The 20,004-nt window shown below is 38.4% G+C and overlaps 1 protein-coding gene across 2 annotated transcripts in view; it reads right to left on the reverse strand.

Annotated features, from left to right (window-relative positions):
• Window positions 1-11,573: 11,573 nt before the first annotated feature.
• NUCKS1 (nuclear casein kinase and cyclin dependent kinase substrate 1) overlaps window positions 11,574-20,004 on the reverse strand; it is a 45,290-nt gene continuing 36,859 nt past the window's right edge. The window contains exons 6-8 of one of the 2 annotated variants that reach the window (XM_054979934.1): window positions 18,902-19,057; window positions 17,649-17,798; window positions 11,574-16,484 (exon numbers count right to left, since the gene is read on the reverse strand). In XM_054979934.1, the coding sequence (XP_054835909.1) occupies window positions 16,285-16,484; window positions 17,649-17,798; window positions 18,902-19,057 (506 nt within the window). In that variant the 3' untranslated portion in view covers window positions 11,574-16,284. The remainder of the gene's footprint in view (window positions 16,485-17,648; window positions 17,799-18,901; window positions 19,058-20,004) is intronic. The other variant, XM_054979935.1, reaches the window with a different exon arrangement.

Here is a 20,004-nt window from a genome sequence, read left to right on the forward strand (position 1 = left end):
TTCTCTTTCTCTAAGCAATGCCTTTGAAGTTCAGAAAGATGATGCCTATAGCTGTGGGACCCACGTAGAGAAAAAGTCATGCAATGCAGTTGGCTGTTTGCCCGTGTGGGTTCTACAACTCTAAGCACCAACTTTCCAGATACCAAATGGGACTGCTGGGGAAAAAGGAATGAGGAGAAAATCCACCTTCCAGCACTTTCCACTGGCAATTGATTAGATATAACCTTATATTAGAAATATTAGAAATTTTGGCATTTTTTTCTTCCTTTGACTACACATATAAGTGAAGAGCCTGCTCTTTATGTATGGCAGTGAACAATTTTCAAATTGTTCACTGCCAATTGGCCTCCAATCCTGTCTCTCTCTGACAGGATGAAAATCCAACCCACCAATTTATAGATAAAAGAATCAATGCTTTATGTAATAGCATGAGACAAGCGGCTGGTAAAAGACCTCCAGAATTGAGGCACGGATGGTCTTGGCCACAAGTGTGACTTGTTTTGTCTATAGAAAAAAGTTCAGAGTTGATTTACATTTTTCTGAAACAAGATTACTTGTTTCCATGATGCAAAATATATCAAAATCCCATTCAGAATTTGGTGTGGATCACAAAATTCACAGGGACCTAGCCTCTCCCTCTTCTTATGGCCTGAACCCTATCCTCCTCCACCAACCTATTTCTGGGCTGCCATCTCTCAACTGTAACTTGTTTCTTTTGCTTGGGATAGAGGCTGCAGTGAAGGTGGGAAAGGACGAGAGGAAGGTAGAACTCTTTGTCCTTAAAGAGAGGGGTATGGCTTTCTATGAAGAGAGCAACTGATGAGGGGAAAGTACAGCTTGCCACTTAGGGACTTGCCTGGGAATAATAGTTGATCACCTTCAGTAAAAAACAAATCAGTAATCAGACCCCGTGGCTCAGAGTGGTAAGCTGCAGTACTACAGCCCAAATTCTGCTCACACCCTGAGTTCGATACTGGCAGAAGCCGGATTCAGGTAGCCAGCTCAAGGTTGACTCAGCCTTCCATCCTTTCGACGTCGGTAAAATGAGTACCCAGTTTCCTGGGGGTAAAGTGAAGATGACTGCAGAAGGCAATGGCAAACCACCCCGTAAAAAGTCTGCCAAGAAAATGTCATGATGCGATGTCCCCCTATGGGTCAGTAATGACTCGGTGTTTGCACAGGTGTTTGCACCTTTACCTTTTTAATCAGACAGTAAGTCTTCATTAGACATTTTCCCTTGATTACTCCTTATACCAGGCACTTGATCCCAAGGGAAAATTCTGAGTTGTCAGCTCATGCCTGATGCATGGTTTAAGGTCTCGGGTCTTGCATTTCATATACAATTTGTAAATATGCATGGATCGTCAAGCAAATACCATAACCTACCCCCAGGGCACTATCATGTGCCAAAGAATTTAGTCAATCCTTGGTTAGCTTGGAGTGCCTATTAATTATGTAAAAATGCATTTTAAACCATGAACAGAAACCTCATTGTCTGCCAGACATAAAACAATGTGACTGAGTCAGACATAATTTTCAGCAAGTCAGATGGTAAGAACAGAGGTAGCACCAAGATTAGTGTAATTTCATAACCAACCTAAGAGCACACCTAGCTCTCATACAGCACTTTTCAGCAATTCTTGTTATGCTTTATAAAATAAACCAGCATATTATCTGTGGGTCTGAAACACTGAGAAATGAAGCAGCTGGCCAGGCAGGAGTGTAGTAAAGCCAGGAAAAGAATCCCAACAGTGGCACACCATGCTGGCGTGAATCACCCAATGCCTTATAGCTCCTGAACTTAAACTGGAAACACACTATCACTACAATCCTCTCTAACAAAGATTCCCTCGTCACTGGTAAGAGCATGGGCAAGTTCATTTACCTCAACCTAACTCTTAAAAGTGTAGCAATTTCTTGCCACAGAACAGGGTTTCTAGACTGCTTTTCTAAAAGAAAATTGTATTTTTGCAAATAAACTCCAACCATACTCTAAGGTGCTGGTGTTCATCCTACAGAGAATGGCTAGTTCCTCAGAGTACTGGACACCCTCCTATGACTTTAAGGAACATTATGTTTTTTGAGATGGGAAAACACAGCAGTTGTACTTTTTGTACATAAAGAGTATACTAACATTGTGGATATACTTAAGACAATTGGTAAAGGTAAAGGTAGCCCCCTGTGCAAGCACTGAGTCATTACTGACCCACGGGGGGATGTCGCATCACTAAGTTTTCTTGGCAGACTTTTTGTTATCGGGTAGTTTGCCATTGCCTTCCCCAGTCGTTTACACTTTACCCCCAGAAAACTGGGTACTCATTTTACCAACCTCGGAAGGATGGAAGGCTGAGTCAACCTTAAGCAGACTACCTGAACCCAGCTTCTGCCAGGATCAAACTCAGGTTGTGAGCAGAGCTAGGGCTGCAGTACTGCAGCTTACCACTCTGTGCCATGGGACACTTTAGTCAGTCCTAGGTAACCAAGCAAGCCGAAAATGGCTGCCTTAAGTTTAAGTACCAATTTCTCTTAGGATGAATGATTGGGAAAAATCACGCCCTCCAAAGTCTAAAATTGACTACTTCAGTACGTCAGAATAAATGGTACTTTGCTGATAAAGGTTTGCCTAGAATGTGGAAGATCTCATTGAAAGCTTTATTATCAAGTATATGCAAAACCTCAAGTGACTTTTAGACTGAGCTTTCTAAACAACTTTTACCCATTTCTCAGTATGCCAAGATTTTTTTTTTAATCCATAGTGAGGACACAGGAACTGCTAGGAGTCCAGCTCCTTGGCAGATATGGAATCAAGTTCTCTACATTTAAAAGAGACTTTCACCTTGCAACACATTTATGTTCCCACCTCTAGCTATTTCTCATATGCATACTATGGTGATCTAAGTATTATTATCTCCAAGAACATAAATATAGAAGGTCATATAAGTATGCACATTAGAACAAAAGTATCATTTCAGATGCAGTTTAGTTGTTTTCATCTGTAAAGAGAAGTTCACATTAATCTCACAGGACTAGGACAAAGGCAAACTGAGTGTTTTAGGATCTTGGATTGCAGAACCAGAAAGGACAAACCAACGTTCAAGGCTATCCCACAAAAATTCATCAGAGCACTTCTCAGGATCCACAATGTTCTCATTCATAAAACATGTTCGGAGGCAGGGATGGGGTGTGTGTGTGGAATGAGTTGTACACAAGACTTACCAGAGCTGGTAGAATCCATTAAGAAAAAACACTTACCATAAGTCTCCAACTGAGACCAGTCCAAACTGCTTGGGGGCAAAAGCTTGCTAGCATGAGAAAAGAAATCAATCATTGCTGGGAAAGGCATCCTATCTCCTGTAAACACAAGTGATGTTATTCAACCTGAAAAACAAGGGGATTATTTGAAATAAAGATACCAGCTTGAAAGTGGCTTTAGACAAAGCTTTGCATTTAAGCAACAAAAAGTGTTTGGTGGGAGAAATCATTTTATACAATCTTTAGTCTCCCCTTCTCACCAACAGTTAAAGGCTGTGGGAATCATATGCAGATTAAGGAACAATTACTCCCAGCAGGAAGGAGTAAGAACACACAGAATTTAGAGTTCATGGGCAAGGGGGTTTAAAGTGAATCAATCTGTTTCCAGTGCTTGCACTGGAAACTTATCATCCAACCTCAGCCGTCACTGGAAAAAGCTTTGTAGGAGTGCCTAAATAATCTCCAGCTCATTTTTGCTGGGATGCTTATGCTCTTCTACACTCACAAGATGAAAGGGCCCACCTTTTCTTTATACTGGGCAAAAGTATCTTCAGAGTAGTGAACAAATGGCTGAAGGTTGTGTGACTACCCACCTTCTCCATGAGAATAAAGGCTTATAAAAATCTTGAAATTCCACCTATAAAATATCTACATGCATATCAACTGTCCTGTTTTATCTGGGTTAACTGATATTTTCTCATACTTGTATCTAGTTTTTGTCTTTTTGGAATGTTGCTCTAATTTTTGGGTTCCTGGGTTTCTAGGAAAAAAAATCCAAGTAAGGGATGGATACTTCTTAATGTACATGCATACAGAAACAATAAGGGTATCATGTAGCACACAGCCGAGTGCGGCTGATTTTAAGGCTATTATGACTTCGTAGCATATCTTGAACAATGCGCAACAGGCCATCTGAGTTATGATTTTGATATTTTAATTGTATTTATATAATTATGTATTTTATGGATGGTGTTCCCCGTCCTGAGCCCGCTTGTGGGGAGGGCGGGCTAAATACCAAATAAAGTAAAGTAAAGTAACAAACAGTATAGCACCTTCTTGAACATGGATTAGCATGCTGTGATAAGTAGAAAGACTAGTGGAACACGGCCCACAACAAAGCACCACTTTCACATAGAAAAAAGGACCCAAGCCTTGGCTTTTTAGAAGTGTGCAGGACTGACTAGTGCATCCATCTTAAGTGAATCAAGCCTGCAGAGGATAAAGAGCCTACAGAAATGTATGGGTCGTTGAGGGGGGGGGGGTCACTCAGGCCATGGAATGAGAATAGGGGTGGTTACTCTGCTTCTTTTAGAGGGCATTCCAGATTGAGGATGGGACACCTCATAATTCTCTAGTTTTTGTTTTTGCTTTCTCATTTCTGCACCATTTCCTGCTTTTCTTTTTTTGGCAACCAGATTAGGTTTGAAATCATGAAGATATTTGCAGCAGAAAATTAAGGACAACACACTGTTTATCTCATAGACAACATATGTTCTAAAATTAGAATCCTTTTAGAGCCAGGCAGGACAGGTGACGGTTTTTCAGTGCTATTTTTAATACTGGAATTTCCCACTTTGCCTATGGCTTATTCAAAGGGTTTTATTTATTTATTTATTTATTTGTATGCCTGTGTCACTGAGATTTAAGGCGAATTAAACAGTGTAAGTCAATGCAAGCAATAGGATTTGACATCTAATGAGCAATGAAGTCAGAACTAGAGAAACTTGAAACAAAGCAAAAAGTATTTGACATAGTATGTTAAACAATGCAGAAAACAGTGTTACGTAAGTGTAACTACGCAGTGAGAGTAGGATAATACATATTGCAAACAGCTAACATACTGTCGAAGGCTTTCATGGCCGGAGAACGATGGTTGTTGTGGATTTTCTGGGCTGTATTGCCGTGGTCTTGGCATTGTAGTTCCTGAGTAGATACAAATGACCTACATCTTTTCCACACTGTGACACTGAGAGATCTCTGTCTTTTGGTGCTACACCTCTGAAGATGCCAGTCACAGCTGCTGGCGAAACGTCAGGAACTACAATGCCAAGACCATGGCAATACAGCCCGGAAAATCCACAACCACCAGCTAACATACTATTTATAAAAAGCAGCTTTATAAAAACATCTTTGTGGGTTGAAATATTTTCATCTGAAACCTGCAGTTCCAGGAAAGTATCATGGGTTCTACAACGGGTAACAGCAGATAAGCTCAGAATATACTTGGTTAAGCATCTTAGATCTTCCTGTTATTATTTGTGGCAGAGGGATGTTGAACATGTTGGAAACACAATGAATGCTGGGTCAGTTATTCATTGGGTGAGTGAACAAGCCCCAAAGGTCTCTGCTACACCCGGAAGAAAGAAGTACAGTCTTAACCCACCCCAGTTCCTTTAACACATTTATAGTTTGTGCAAAAGATACAAGTGGATTCTTGCATTTTTCCCACTAAGCAAACACAAACAAGAGTTCTCTCTAGTCAAACCATTGTTTAGTACTATTGTTTCAGAAATGATCAGATCTAAATGATGAAATGTGAATTGTGATGGCAAATCCACTTCCATTTTGTACCAGTCTTCGTGCAAGACACAATTGCTTAATTCCCACTAAGTAGTTCAGCATTCTGGCTACCATCAGAGTGGCACAACTTGGCAGAAACCACATTTCAGACAAAATGGCAGACAAAATGGCCGAAGAGGTGATAATCCATGTGTATTCCTCATACAGCAAAGAACACGGCTGTTTGGCACTATCACAAGTAGTATCAAGAGGGTTGTGGTTGCAATGTGAATAGCCTCTTGAACGTATACCCTCCCCTAGATAAGCAATTAGCTATTGGTGGAAAGATGCAGATACCAAGTCCATACTTTTATTAGAAATGCAGCCGAGACTGTAATGGAGTTGCTCAGTTGCATTTACTGCTATGTGATCTCACAACTATTACCATCTTGCATTGATGGATCTTATAACAGACCCCCCCATCACTTCCTCACACTAAAGCAGATTTTCCATCCAAAATCCAAATTTGCTTACTATGGCTGAGCAACCCCAAGTAGCATGACTCTGTTTATGGTTGTAAAGTTCTTTTTGTCTAATCCTGACAAGCAGTTATATTTTTGGCTTTTTAGCCCAGCCTAGAAACTTGATAGGGGAAAAGGAGCTCTCTTCTTTGTATGAAATGGCACTGGAGGCTGAACAACTCTTGAAAGAAACAGCAACTTTATTGAACAGGCAGGGATGGAATATGGGCACTTGGGATGAAATTGCTGAGGTAAAATTTGTTGGGTAAAATAGAACACTTTAAAAGTAATAGGCAAAATAGTTTTCTGGCAGCTTAGTTTCAATGTTTACAGTCCTTAAGAGATAAAGGTGTTTTGTTTAATACTTTGATTAAAGCAACGATGTTTCTTCACTGATTTTCCTTTTCAACTCAGGTGTTCTGATGTTAGTTCAACACTGTTTTCCCTTTACAACAGACCCAGGGTCCTCCTTAGAGCCAAACCCCCTTCTAGACACTGGGCAGAAATTCTTCTTCACCTAAGAAGACATAACTCTATTCACTTGGCTTGAATAGAAGTCTCCACTTGCTACCCAATTCACTCTGCCAAAAACACACACCCAATTCTATGTTGGCTGTGTAAATGGCTTTTAACTGGTGTTGGCTTTTATATGTGGAATCCTTAACTAAGAGTCTTCCTTAGGACAAGGTTGTTACAGTTAGGGCAAATGTTTTCCTTTCCCTCACTTCAGAGGGGAACCTGTCTGACCCTCTTTGTAAGACTCTCTCACATGTTCAACTGAACTAAAAAAAAATCTGTCAGCACCAACTGTCATCATGAGGGTTGGTTGACTGTCCAATCAGAGAGGAGGGAGAAGCCGGTCAATCAAGCTCTCGTTCCAGGCAGTTTTTAACTCTTTACTTTCCATCTCTCGAGTGTTGCATTAAGGAAATTTTTAAAGTGATTTCCATCACAAGTCTCACCAATTAAGGTGGCATGACTCACCAGTCTTACAAACAAACACCAGGCTGCAACGATATTCATATCCTCTGTAAGGCACTCATGATCTGCCATAAACAGAAAAGGGAGCAAAATGCTCAAGGGCAGCAATAATCCACATACAACTCACTACCCCAGCACTTCAGAAAATATGTTGGCTGGTTATCTTGAAAATTTAGAATTCAGGAGTCCTATTAAGAGTGCATGCCTCTACTTTTTCAGGTGGCTCTACTTTTGAGCCTAAAATGAAGTATTCAACTCTATTTCAAGAAAAGAATGTGCTGCTTGCTTTAAAATATCCCTTATCCCACTAATCACAGGGATGGGAAAAGAATTATGCAAGGCACTAGCATGCCACCTCCCAAGTTTTGAAGGCTTCATCAGACATTGCCCACACTTTCAAGCTTATTGTTGTAAACCTAAGAGCTAGAGACCTTATTTTTTTTAAAGAAGTCTTTTCTGTATGATGCATCCCACACCTACAACACAGCTGCTTCCAAAACAAAATTATATTCTCTAGTGCCATACTCACAGTTGGGCAGCCATACCACTCAGGAAAGCTCCATCCATTTTTAGAGAACAGTTCTTCTATACATCAGGGTTTGGCATCAGAGAAACTATTATCCCTGTTCAAGCACCTGTTCGATACTTTCTAGCTACAAGTGACAACATGCCCTTTGATATAGGCACTCAACCCATGATAAATAACCACTCCTTATTTATCAAAAACAATGGGAATGTGTTTACAACACTGCATGGCACAACTTGTACAAGAACAAGGCACAAACACAGTCCAAAGACAAATTAGCTGTAAATGATCATGAGGAAAGGGGAAAGAAAAACAGAATGAAGTGTGCAGCAGTAGATATCAAGAAATCAAGCATATACACTAGTCTGAGGATACCTAGCAAGAACAGCTAGAAATCCACTACAGCATGACTGCAGAAGTGCAAGTTTTTCTGGCCATGGTCAGAGTCGTTCTGCAATTGCACCAAGCAAAGATGGTATCAAATAAAGGATTCAGGCTATTTCACCTGTTTTGGTTTTTTAAAAGTAAGCAGTTAAGATTTAGGTTGGCTAAGATAACTTGGAATCATGAGAAACTGGGAAGTTTCAGAAGTCAAGGCATAGGCTAAGCTGTTCTTTCAGTGGAGCTGTAGGGGAGGATATGCAACGGTCTCTCACTCCTGGCTAGTAGCATAAGCAGAATGTGTGAAAATATGCAAATTTAATTCATATAAGCTATTTAGGTTGCTGAATTTAATTAAGTCTACAGTGCCAATTGTAGCGGCTACAGACCATAATATATCTTGGGTCAAAGAATCCAGAGATTTCCAGTCAAAATAAAATGCACAAGTTGAGAAACTGTTCATTGGAGGCAGAATTCCATTTTGCATATGGATTGGGCTAGTGAAAATGAAGTGTAGAAGCAGCAACGAAGAACAGATACATGGTTGTAAAGAAAGGATGATAAAGATGCATTGTTAATTTAAACAACAGTTGAATGAATGCTGACCAGGTGACAATTGTTCTTGTCTATTTTTATTCCTAAATAAACATTACCAGTTTATCAATCCTTTTCTATCAATCCCAATAGAACATTGGTTATCACATACAATGCCCTTCATGGCCCTATGCTCCACAATAGCACCTTTACTCATCCTGCCAATGGGCAAAATCAACAACTGCTTGCACACATGACTTCTCTGTAGTGGCCTCCACCTTATGGAATGGCCTGCATTAAGAGGTCAGGAAAGCTCCCTCTCTTCTGGTTTTCCACAAACTAGGCAAAACTGAATTATTCAGGAGGCCTTTTAACACAGGTAAGAGGATTGTGCTTTAAAGGATATTGTTCAGAAAGATACTGCGATAAAGGAATAGGAACTGTAGACTATACTACTGTGTACTGTCTGTTGCTGTGAGTGTGCTCTACTGGGTAGTTTCCACTTTAATATGTCATGTTAACTTGTATATCCTTTGTTTCAGCTGTGTCAGATTTCTGTGGGTTTTCAAATGTCTGCAACCCATACTCTATTGTATTGTTTATTGAGTGTCCCAGCTATTGTTCACATTGACTTAAACTATATAATCTGTCTTGAGTCTCAAGAAGGCAGACTATAAGTAATGCAAATAAATATTATAAATATTATTTCAATAGGTGGCAAATATAGGACACAAACATGAATGTGCCATGATGGCAATAAGAGGCATGGATACATAAGGACAGTAGCAATCAGAAACTGTAAACCCTGGAGCAAAGAGTGGTCTCCTAGTACCAGATGGTCCTGATAGAAGAATGGGAGATTTGTGGAGGGAGCTGAAGGGCACTGGGATCCTGGAAAATCCTCAAAATAACTCTCCTGTAAAACTAATTGCAAGACCACAATCCTGGACACTGGCAGTGTCATTGCTAAGCACACTTTTCTAAATCCATTGAATTAAGTTGGCTTAGAAGGGCCTAACTCTGATTAGAATTGTGGTGTACATCTATCAAATATGGATACATTGAAAACTGACATCAAAAAAAATCCTTGCATAAGAACAAACTGAAACCATCAAGAACAGGACTGGAAAGCTAGCTAGAAAAAGAGGCATGGTGCATATTTCAAGAAAGAAGGGGAATCATACCTTATACTGCAATAGTCTTATTGTCATATAAGATATCAAAGCCAGAAACTGTCTGATCTTACTCCATAAGAAGTGTTACCAGTTTCACAGATGGCCACCACAGTATTCACTTTTAACTATTCTCCACAATGCATGTCATTATGTCAAGATTGTAATAAAAACTTACGGAAGAGAACAGTCACAGGAAAAGATGGCATCAGTTTAATACACTCCTAGTCATTAAATTCTGTTCCATAATATGTTTTGCCAACTGAGCCATGGAAAATGTAGGGAGAAAAACCAACTTCCACAAAGTGATACAACAACAAAATTATTAGCTCCAGAAATTCAAGTATCTTGAACTGTTTCCTAAATCATTTTAAACATATTTAAGGTTTTCCTCCACTCACGGTGCCTGAAACTGTCAACAATTTTTCTCTGGCTTAATAACTACTTATTAAAAAAACACTCAATCATGTTTAGCGCTCTCAATTTTTTGTCTTCCATATAAAATGTAGCATCTTATTGGTTACATTCATGTTATTTAACCATGCTAGGTTTGCATGGTCAAAACATGAACCAAAACTGCAAATGCATGTGAAAATATTGGAATACAAATATTTTTAATATTATGTCTAAAACAGTCAATACAGAAAGAGCTTTAAGCAGCTGCCAGCACAACCCAGGCTAGAGAAAAACAAAAAGCTTTTTGTTATATAGAAAACTGACACACACAATTCAAAATATTCCTTCCAGGAGGAAGAAAATACAATTTAGTGGTTGAGCTACGCCCTCTACTGCTTCAGAGGAACAACTACACAGCTAAGGTTGAGCTGCTTGCACTCCACCCTATTTGCGTAAGTTGCCTGCTTCTTCTGTTAACATCAGCAGGAAAATTTAGAACAGTGTTGGTTTTCTCCATATTCATGTTAATTTCCTTTACAGGAACCAAAAAAACAGCCTTTCACACAAACAGATATACTTTGAAACAAATAGGAAAGCAGACCTCAGTATACAAAGGAAGATACTTTGCCCAAGACTTCCAATAGATGACCCGGATTTCCCCATTGGCTAAGTTATCTTATTGGTAAGTCAGAAACATTTGAGTCTGGGGGAGCTTGCATGTAAAAAAGCCACACAAAACAGAGCCACAAGAAAGATGGAGAAGAGGTTAAAATCATCAGAACTACTTTTACTGGCACAAGAGGCAAGCAGGATTGCAACCACCCATAATTTTACATGCCTCAGTATCCAGCATCACCTTTTCACCATTCACAGGAGGAAGCTGGGGGATGACAAGATCTTTCTCTACCAGCAGTGCACAGGATCCAAATTTCATGACGTATTATGGAGTACTTTTTGTAGCTATTCTAGCATTAGTATAAAGGTCAGAGATTGGTGGAGTCTCACCTTTCTACTGAATACCAAATATATTTCAAATTTGGAGCAGTCTCATCACCTTGCAGGAAAGCTAACTTGTATGACTGTAATTCCAAAAGCATCTCAAATTCTTCTGTTCTCTCAAAGATATGGAAGGTGCATGCATTAGAAATGTATAGAATGGGTGAACACTTAATGTAATTCTTCAAAACACAAAGTAAACTACCTTAACACAGAATATCAGATTACTTGCAGACTATTAGTGTTTTAACAAAGCAAATGCAGAATTGCAACTGGGCATTATACAATGAGTGGAAAAAACACAGAAGGCATATGTATGGGTTATAAAAGCCCTTTTATAAAGCCATTTTTAAACAAAACCAAAAAGTTTACAAAAGAAAGTAAGATACAGAAGAATAAGTTGTTTAATATATTCCAAAAAAAAAAAAAACTAGAAGAAGAAGAAGAAGAGAAAAAATGAGGTGGACACAATTCCAACATGCTGAACAATAAAGGGTTCTTTCCATGTTTCCTTTTAATACAAAATACAAGCCAAGGATACACATACTTAAAACGGAGCTCAGGAACAGATATGCAGTCCTGGGAACCCTTCAATAAAAAGCAAAGCAGGGATTGTTAATTTTTTTTAATTGCAAGTACATACAGAGACTGGAATATGTAAAATTAAGTAGCACAAAAGACCATCACACAATTCTACCAATGCATGTTGCATCTATAATTCACGAACATGGTCAACAACGTCATGTTCACTTCACCCCCCCTTTAAAAAATGCATTTTTAAATAAAGCATTAATGTTACATTCAGACTGAATTCCCAGTACCATGCTGCAGATTTCATTGTCAAGGGACTAATAACCCTACCAGTTGTCATCATGACTGGTGATCACGGCTTCCTTCAGGTAAGTGACTAGAAGCTGAGTATTATAGTTAGCAGCCTCTTTTTCCATGGCCACTCATGAAAAAATCAACAGGGTACTGAACACCCAAGACAAACATCCACTGCATTCTATTTCAGCAACTCCTAGCTGAGGCTAAGGGTGCTTGCCTCACTTGAGAGTATTTTTACTTTTTATATTTGAGAATTATTTCAGGGTTTTACTGTGACATGTTCCTGGTAAACAAATTATGTAATTCTCTTATATACAACGTTTGTAATAAGTGTTTCTGCAGGAAAAGTAAAATTCACAAATTTCTAAAACACGACAATTTGTCAGACATTCATACATGCATACACACATGCGCACTCTCTCTCTCATGAGCGCACACACAAATACTTGAAGGGGTTGTCATACTACTGTGGCTTAAGCAAGTTTGTGTACTGTTCTGCCTGAAATCCCTAAAAAGTCCCCTCCCCAGTTATACAAAGCATGTGCAGAATAGCACTTGCAGACACACCAAGCATGCTCAAACTGATGGAGCCATTCCATTCTCAGGTGGGGCAACATGTTTTTAACAGTGGTTAACACATCAAGATCATGTAGAGAATGCTTTAAGAGATTTGAATAGGAAAAGCATTTGCTTTCTGGGTTAAAAGAGTTTAGCAGAGAATAAAAAATGTGAACCACTCAGTGAAGAAGAAAATCTATATGAGGGCAGAAGGAGAAGAAGAATACCTAAGTAATCTGGGTTGTGTTAAACTAGGGCCCGCCAAATTATTATGGGAACAATTTTTTTAAGAACCTTTCCAACTTCTGCCTTGCACATTTCACTCATGACCATCTCACTCACACAATGTACAAGAGGGATTTGTTATCCAGTTTCACAATTCCCATTTAGGCCCTAAATTCCACTAGTAGTTTTATTTCTTATGCAATGGGGTGGGGCTATCAAATTTCAGCTACATGTGGATCCAAGCCACACAGGCAGGGCCTCATTCAATGAAACTACTTGAAGAAAAATTCACCCCCCCCTCACAAGTACTAATATCACTTCCCACATACCTAAAATCATGGAAATCAATTTCCTTTTATTTTATAAAATCATGTGCCAACATTATGATTTGTTATAAAAAATAAACACTCCACAGAAAAATTACATAAAGCAAAGCACCAATTTCTACAGCTCATAAGCTTCCAGCATGTTATAGCTCTCCCCATTTCTCAACTCCACTTTAGTTTAGCTGTTTATTGTACCTGGGGCAATAGCTTTTAAAATCAGGTTTTTAAAAAATCTCTTCAATCAACATAATTTAACAGTTTCAGTACTTGGTGCAGCCACATTATGATTGAGGATATTCAACTACTATATTAACCCTTCTAATAACTCCAGAAGGGTTTACAGACCACCTGAATGTACATAATTTCCCCACTGCTCCTAATATTTAATTTCCATATTAGATCTAACCAATCACTCTAAGCCCCTGCATTTAAGTTTCTTTGATCTGTCCTTAAAAATTATATGGAAGAGAAAAGCCATCACAAAGATGGTATTTGGATATTCACTGTGCAGGCTGTTTCTTCAGCATCACGGCAACCATTACCCGGTCAAATCCAAAAGGAAAGCTGCAAGCACCCTTCCAAAGCCTCACTGAAATTCTGTTTCTATCCCTGTTGCTTTCACAACCGCTTGCAAAGCTATTACTAAAAACAATGATCACATTTGCTTTTGGTTTTCCAGCAAATTTGCAAGAAATAGCTAATTAAAGTAGGGTATTATTAATCTGCCATTCCCAGGAAGCAATGAAAGTAGAGTGATTAATACATATTGGAGTAGACTGATTTGTTTCACTAGTAATGCTTCCAGGGAACAAAACTGAACTGATAATGACTATTCCATCCCTATAGTAATGCATACAAAAGTGATACACACATATACAGACACAGAGACAATGAGGAAGTGAATTTCTGTATAACACAGTAAAATATTTAAAATATTGATACTGTTTCATAACTGTTATATTAACGACAGAAAAGATACTTCAACCTCTGAAAAATACAGAAGTGACTGACTAATGGGGGAGAACAAACAGTTGTTAACTATATAAGAATTTAGAAGTTGCAGAGCCTCCTCCCAAAATGTTCGTTTCTATGGGGACATACACAAAGCCAATAAAAAAGGAATCAGGAAGAGAATTTATGTTCTGAGATTCAATGTACAGTAACCTGTTCATCATACATGATATCAGGCACACATACTGTTTCACTGGTTCAAATATACAGTTGTATCTGTTAAAGAAAAAAGATGCACATTCTTTGGAACAAGTATAAATCAGCTATGTTCAGATTCCATGAGTAATCACTCTGATACCTGTACATTTGGAGCAGCCAAATAAAATGAGATCATAAAGTGTAATACAAGATATCAACTATCATTAAAAACTGAACATTCTGAACAGAGCGCTATAATTTTCATCCCCAATAGTATCTGGATAGATATATAACATTTGAACTTTGGATAAATTGGCCAGATTTACTATCCGAACTGGGTTCATCTCAAGTACTCAGGATATTTACATTTTCTTGGGATTGTTTGAAAATACTTAAGATCAAAATGGTCAAAGGCAGATTGAACTTGTATTGCTTAGCTAAACCCAGAAAAATGTATAGAGGAAATCATGAAGACATGAACAGAGCTGCTAATAACACATACTTATGCCACCACTAAACACAACAGTGGTAATTAATTGCTTTTGCATTCTTAGCTTTGGCTTTCCAATACTACCCAGGCAGGCATGATCTTTGAATACTATACTGATGAAAAGAATCCACTAGGTTTTTAATTGTAGGAAATACATAAGGAAGTCAAAGAATCTGGCTTCAGAACACTATCACTCAATCTTAGTTTGTTAAATTATGATTGGTTGAGGGTGTATATTATGATTGTACACGATGGAAAACAAAGCAAACGGCACTCCAACTTAATACTAAATACTGCAATCCATTTATCTAGGACAGATGGCAAAAAATCCACTTAAATTGGCAGTACCATTGCACCAGTTAAAAGTCATCAAAATGACAGCACTTGCCCTCTCTTAAATGTATTGTACACTGGCAGGATATCCTAGTTTTGTGATGTAGCATAATTTTACTATACTGTTAAGGCCTTTATCTCTTGCTTCTTCCAGTTTTCACCCTATTCCTTACTCAGCCTAAGTATGTAAGACCTAGCAATGGAGAAGCATCAACTGCAATCGATCCTGCAAGGAGGAGAAACTAAGCTAGGCAATGGATAAGGGCAAATTATATCATCTCTTGGTGGAAGCTGTGGGCCTAAGGAGGATAAAAGGTAAAAGAAACATTAAGCCATGACTCACAGGATGATTGTTTTAGGAATCTCCGCCAAACCAAGCTTTAAATTTTATGAAAATATTTTTAAAGCATAAAAAACAGGAGTTTCAAAATTAACAAATATCATAAGGAAATTATTTGGCCAACCAGAACGCTATCCTAATAATAAAAAAGGATATCACAGCATGAACAGGTAGGCCCTTTTCGAAAGACTTAAATACTTAACAGATCACATATTCAAATTATCTTGGCTATTAAAAGTAGGATTGTGGAACCCCAAACTTTCGGAATATTGGAACTCCAAAAAACCTTGATGGAATTTAAAATAATAAAAATTATTCATTAAGTAAGGATGAACTTTCTTCATCAGAAATGCTATATGGAATAATATGTATTTTGGATTCAATTAAGCAATAGTTGCCTTAGAAGAACTTTCCCAGCTTTTGAAAACCTATCTATTTTACTAGTTATGATCTCCGAGTGTCAGCATCAATCTTATTGCTTTACAACTGCAGTTAAGCCTCCAAAAATATAATCTTTAGTAAGCTGTTAAATTAAGTTTAAATGGCTTTCAGATTTGGTTGGGGAGAATGGAATGGCCTGTAGAGACTGTGACATCAAAACATTATTGTGTAAGGATTCTTTTTTTTAAAAAAGAAAATACTGTACTATTAAAACAGCTAAAATAAAGGTGGCATTCACAGCCCATGAGTCAAGCCACAACCAAAACCATGTTCTACCCCTAAGTATATCCTCTTTTCCTTCCTCTCTCAAAAAAAGTTTCTTTTCTACACCACCATTTAATCTTCACCAGAGGGGACTTCATCTTCAGATCCTTCATCCCCAGACTTCTCTGGAGGAGGACTGACTGATTTCTTCTTTGCAGGAGGACTTTCAGGCTCTTCATCATCATCTTTTGGAGATGGGGTCTTTTCTTTTGATGTTTTTGAAGCTGAGGGACGGCCTACCTTCCCTTTGCCTTTCACTGGACTAGGTGTAACTGGGGAAAAAACACCAAAACGTAATCCATTTTACAAGTAAAATCCATACATTTCATTAAGTAAGATCAGCATCTGAGCATGTACTACATAGTTAAGCAGGCTACCCATCCCTTGCTATTGGTATCTAAGAATGAATGAATGCACTGACACTAATACTGTTTGAGCAAAGCTTGCACTGCTATGAAATAAAAATGCCCTACTCAATCTAGTAAGGATGATTATTTTAAAATCAAAAGTCTGTGACAAATATGAGCAGCAAAATATGCCAGCTCAAACTAGGCTATTCTTTATACTTCAGTTTCAAAGTGACATCAACATTTCTGCTCTGTTCCATGGAACAGTGCAGGGAAGAAATAATCACTGCAGAGAACAGTTGTAGGACAAGCATCAGTTCTAATAACCTTCATTGATGAAAGCAGGAGTTCCAATACAGAATGACCTACTATAAAATGAAGGCAATAAAGCCTTTCTGGAGAAAGAATCTGACTTTCCACATGCCTACATAATAATTAGCTTAGCTTTTCAAATATTCTTTTATTTTAGGCTCTGAACACACCTGTTCTTGTATTCATCCTGCCATGTGAAAGAAGAACACTATCACCTTGTTTGTCCCACACACATAACACACCTTGTAAATTTAAGAAATGTACAGCTGGCACAACAGTGATTCAACTACTTAAGAGACTGTTTAATCCAAGACACAAAATGAAAAGAGAGCACTGCACTTTTCTATAGGCAGGGTTTAACAAAACTGAGATCCCACCCCCACACTGTGTGTGTGTTTTTCTCGTGCAACCGGGATTTATGTTAAGATTCACCATCTTATTTCCTTCCAATTAGAATAAAAGAAGATCACTGCGATTGGTAGGCTCAAAAGATCACCTGTTTTAATCAGCACTGGCAAGTGTCTGAACACAATACTGGCAACTAGGAAGTCTAAGAATTCCATCCTCATTCAGCCACTCAGTCCTTAGAATCTCTGAAAATAGGAGTAATCCATACATGAACTTTACTGTATATCAGTTCTATCATAAAGGTTGCCATGTATGTTCATCTGAACAGAATGCTAGTTGAACAAATATTTGAGACTGAACTTGCAAGCAAAACTCCATTATGTGATTGCCAACAGGGCAAAATAACAACTTGAAGCAAGCTGAGCTCACCTGTAGCCTTTAGCCTGGGCCTAGGCATTTTCTTTTCTTTCCTTTCTGGTTTGGATTTCTTAGCCACTTTTTTGTTCTTCTTTTTTGAACTGCCATAGTCACTATCATCATCATCTTCCACAAGGAAGTCTTCATCGCTGCCAGAATCTTCTGTGCAGAGAGAGAGGAATGAAATGTCTCTAAGAAGGGCTGTCCTTGTTCACTTGGAAGGGAGACAGAATGAGGGAGATAATCTGGTAGGTTGATCAAGGGACAGGAGTCAGTATTCTTGGCTTCTATATTCTGTTAATATACTTGCTAGAACTTGGAGAAATCACAACTTCTTTATTTTCTCATGTAAATCTGTATGTTCTGATGTAAATCTGCTTTATGACTGGTGCAAAGCAGCTATTACTTTAAATATTAGTGGCAAAAGTAAATTTCTCCATTCCTCAAGAACAACTATGCGTAGATTCAGAGTGAACATTTCCTGTACTAGCTGCTGTAGATTCTACATCAATGCCCTTCCCAGCCTGACTTTTTTCTTGTTCAATATGGTCTTCCATCTTGTAGCAAGTTGTAGAAGAGCCCTCTGAAGCCAATATTATTATATATGGATACACAGCAGCACAATACAGCTTCCATGTTTTGATTCCAGGTGTCCATGATTCATCCAGTTCATCAGTTCACTGATTCACTGGGTTTCTGTGTTTATTTGTACACATTCATTGCAAATTTCATAGCTGGTCCCCAACTGTCAACTTTTAGAGCATATGTCTGTTAATTCACACAACAGACAAGTTAAAAGGCAAATATTAAACACTTTAACATACTGGTTTTAAACTGTTGGTAAATTCTAAGGATGAAAACAAGAGGGGATTTCACCCGGCAGCGTATCATGAAGCCAAACAGGATGGTATCTGTTATCAAATGGCCTGTTCAGTCTGTTGTCCAGTGCTGAAGATAAAACAGTGACGAATATGGCAACCTTGCCTTCATTGTGAATTTACTAATGGAGACATTGTGAAAAGGTAATATTGTCAAAATATTTTCAAAAAGTTTTTGACATGTCCGAATAGATTTGGTGCCCTGAACTCAGGGGACAGACTTTTCCCTTTGTTGCCAAAAGCCAACTAACAATGATCTGCTCTTAGTACTCAACAACTAAAGTGTCAGGTTTGTTTATCTGACCAGCTTACCCTAGTCATCAAATCACATATGGCAATAATTATCAATCCCATTATTATTCTCAGTGTGCCAGTCAATTCACTTACTTTCCTGGAATGATGCCTCCTCCTCCTCCTCTTCATCTTCCTCCTCACTGCCCACATCATCCATTAGCATTTCCCGTTGCTTGGAAGCAGCTTTGGATGCTGCCTGCCGCTGCTGGCGCACATTTTTGTGGTCTTCTTTCTCATCCTCGCTGTCATCTGTTACAAAGTCATCACACAACAGTGAAGATGGACATTATTAATTCAGGGTAGGAAAAAGATTGAGCAACAACAAAATATTTCTCTAGTCATAGAGATCTGCTGGACGCTACAAGTCATAAGATTCAGTGTCACTCTAGACACATGTCAGTGTTAAATATCCGCCTGATCTTCATAATTTTAACTCTGATTGCTCAGTCTTGCAATCTTTTAACTGTTGTTGCTGTAATGTTTCACAGTGTTCTGTTCTATTGTTGTTATGCAATTGCCCTATTCTATTTTTTAAATTATTTATCCTGCAAACAGGAGGAGCTTATTTATGAAAGCAGATTCTCTACACTTTCCTCCTCTTCCTCCTCCAGCTCCTTCCGCCTTTCTCATGAAAGCCACTGCTGCAGGACTAGTACAGGAAAAGAAGGGTATAAGGCAAATGCTATCTACCTGTTCTGCTCATGCAAGAGCAAGTCAGGGGCTTTTTTGTTGGTGGGGGGCGATCTAAATCTCCTTTCTTCCTGCATCTCCATGTCACATGACATTTTGTTCAAGAGTACTCTTAGCAGAGGCTTCTGGAGACAGCACAAGTGCTACTGGGGAAAAGCATGGATGATCCACTTGTTTTTATATGTCCGCTACTCCAAAATTTGTTGAAAAGTAGTCAACAGATTTTACAAATATTTAAATGAATTGCTACCATGCTAAATATTTTAAAAAATATTTAATAAGCAATTTTAACTTGTGCTCCATTATGTGATCACAGCCTATTTCTTACATTGCACACAACAGTAATTTGAGCATTATAATTTACATAGCTAAATGGTTTTACTTACTAGTTCATCACAAACTTTCACCCACTGGCATGTTTAATAATCTCTACAAGGATCAGAGACCTCTGCAGAAGACCATTTTTGACAAAAATAAATTTATAAAAAACAACAGCACAAATAAGA

The sequence above is a fragment of the Eublepharis macularius genome, chromosome 5 (genome assembly GCF_028583425.1).
Source record: "Eublepharis macularius isolate TG4126 chromosome 5, MPM_Emac_v1.0, whole genome shotgun sequence".
Lineage (NCBI taxonomy): Eukaryota > Metazoa > Chordata > Lepidosauria > Squamata > Eublepharidae > Eublepharis > Eublepharis macularius.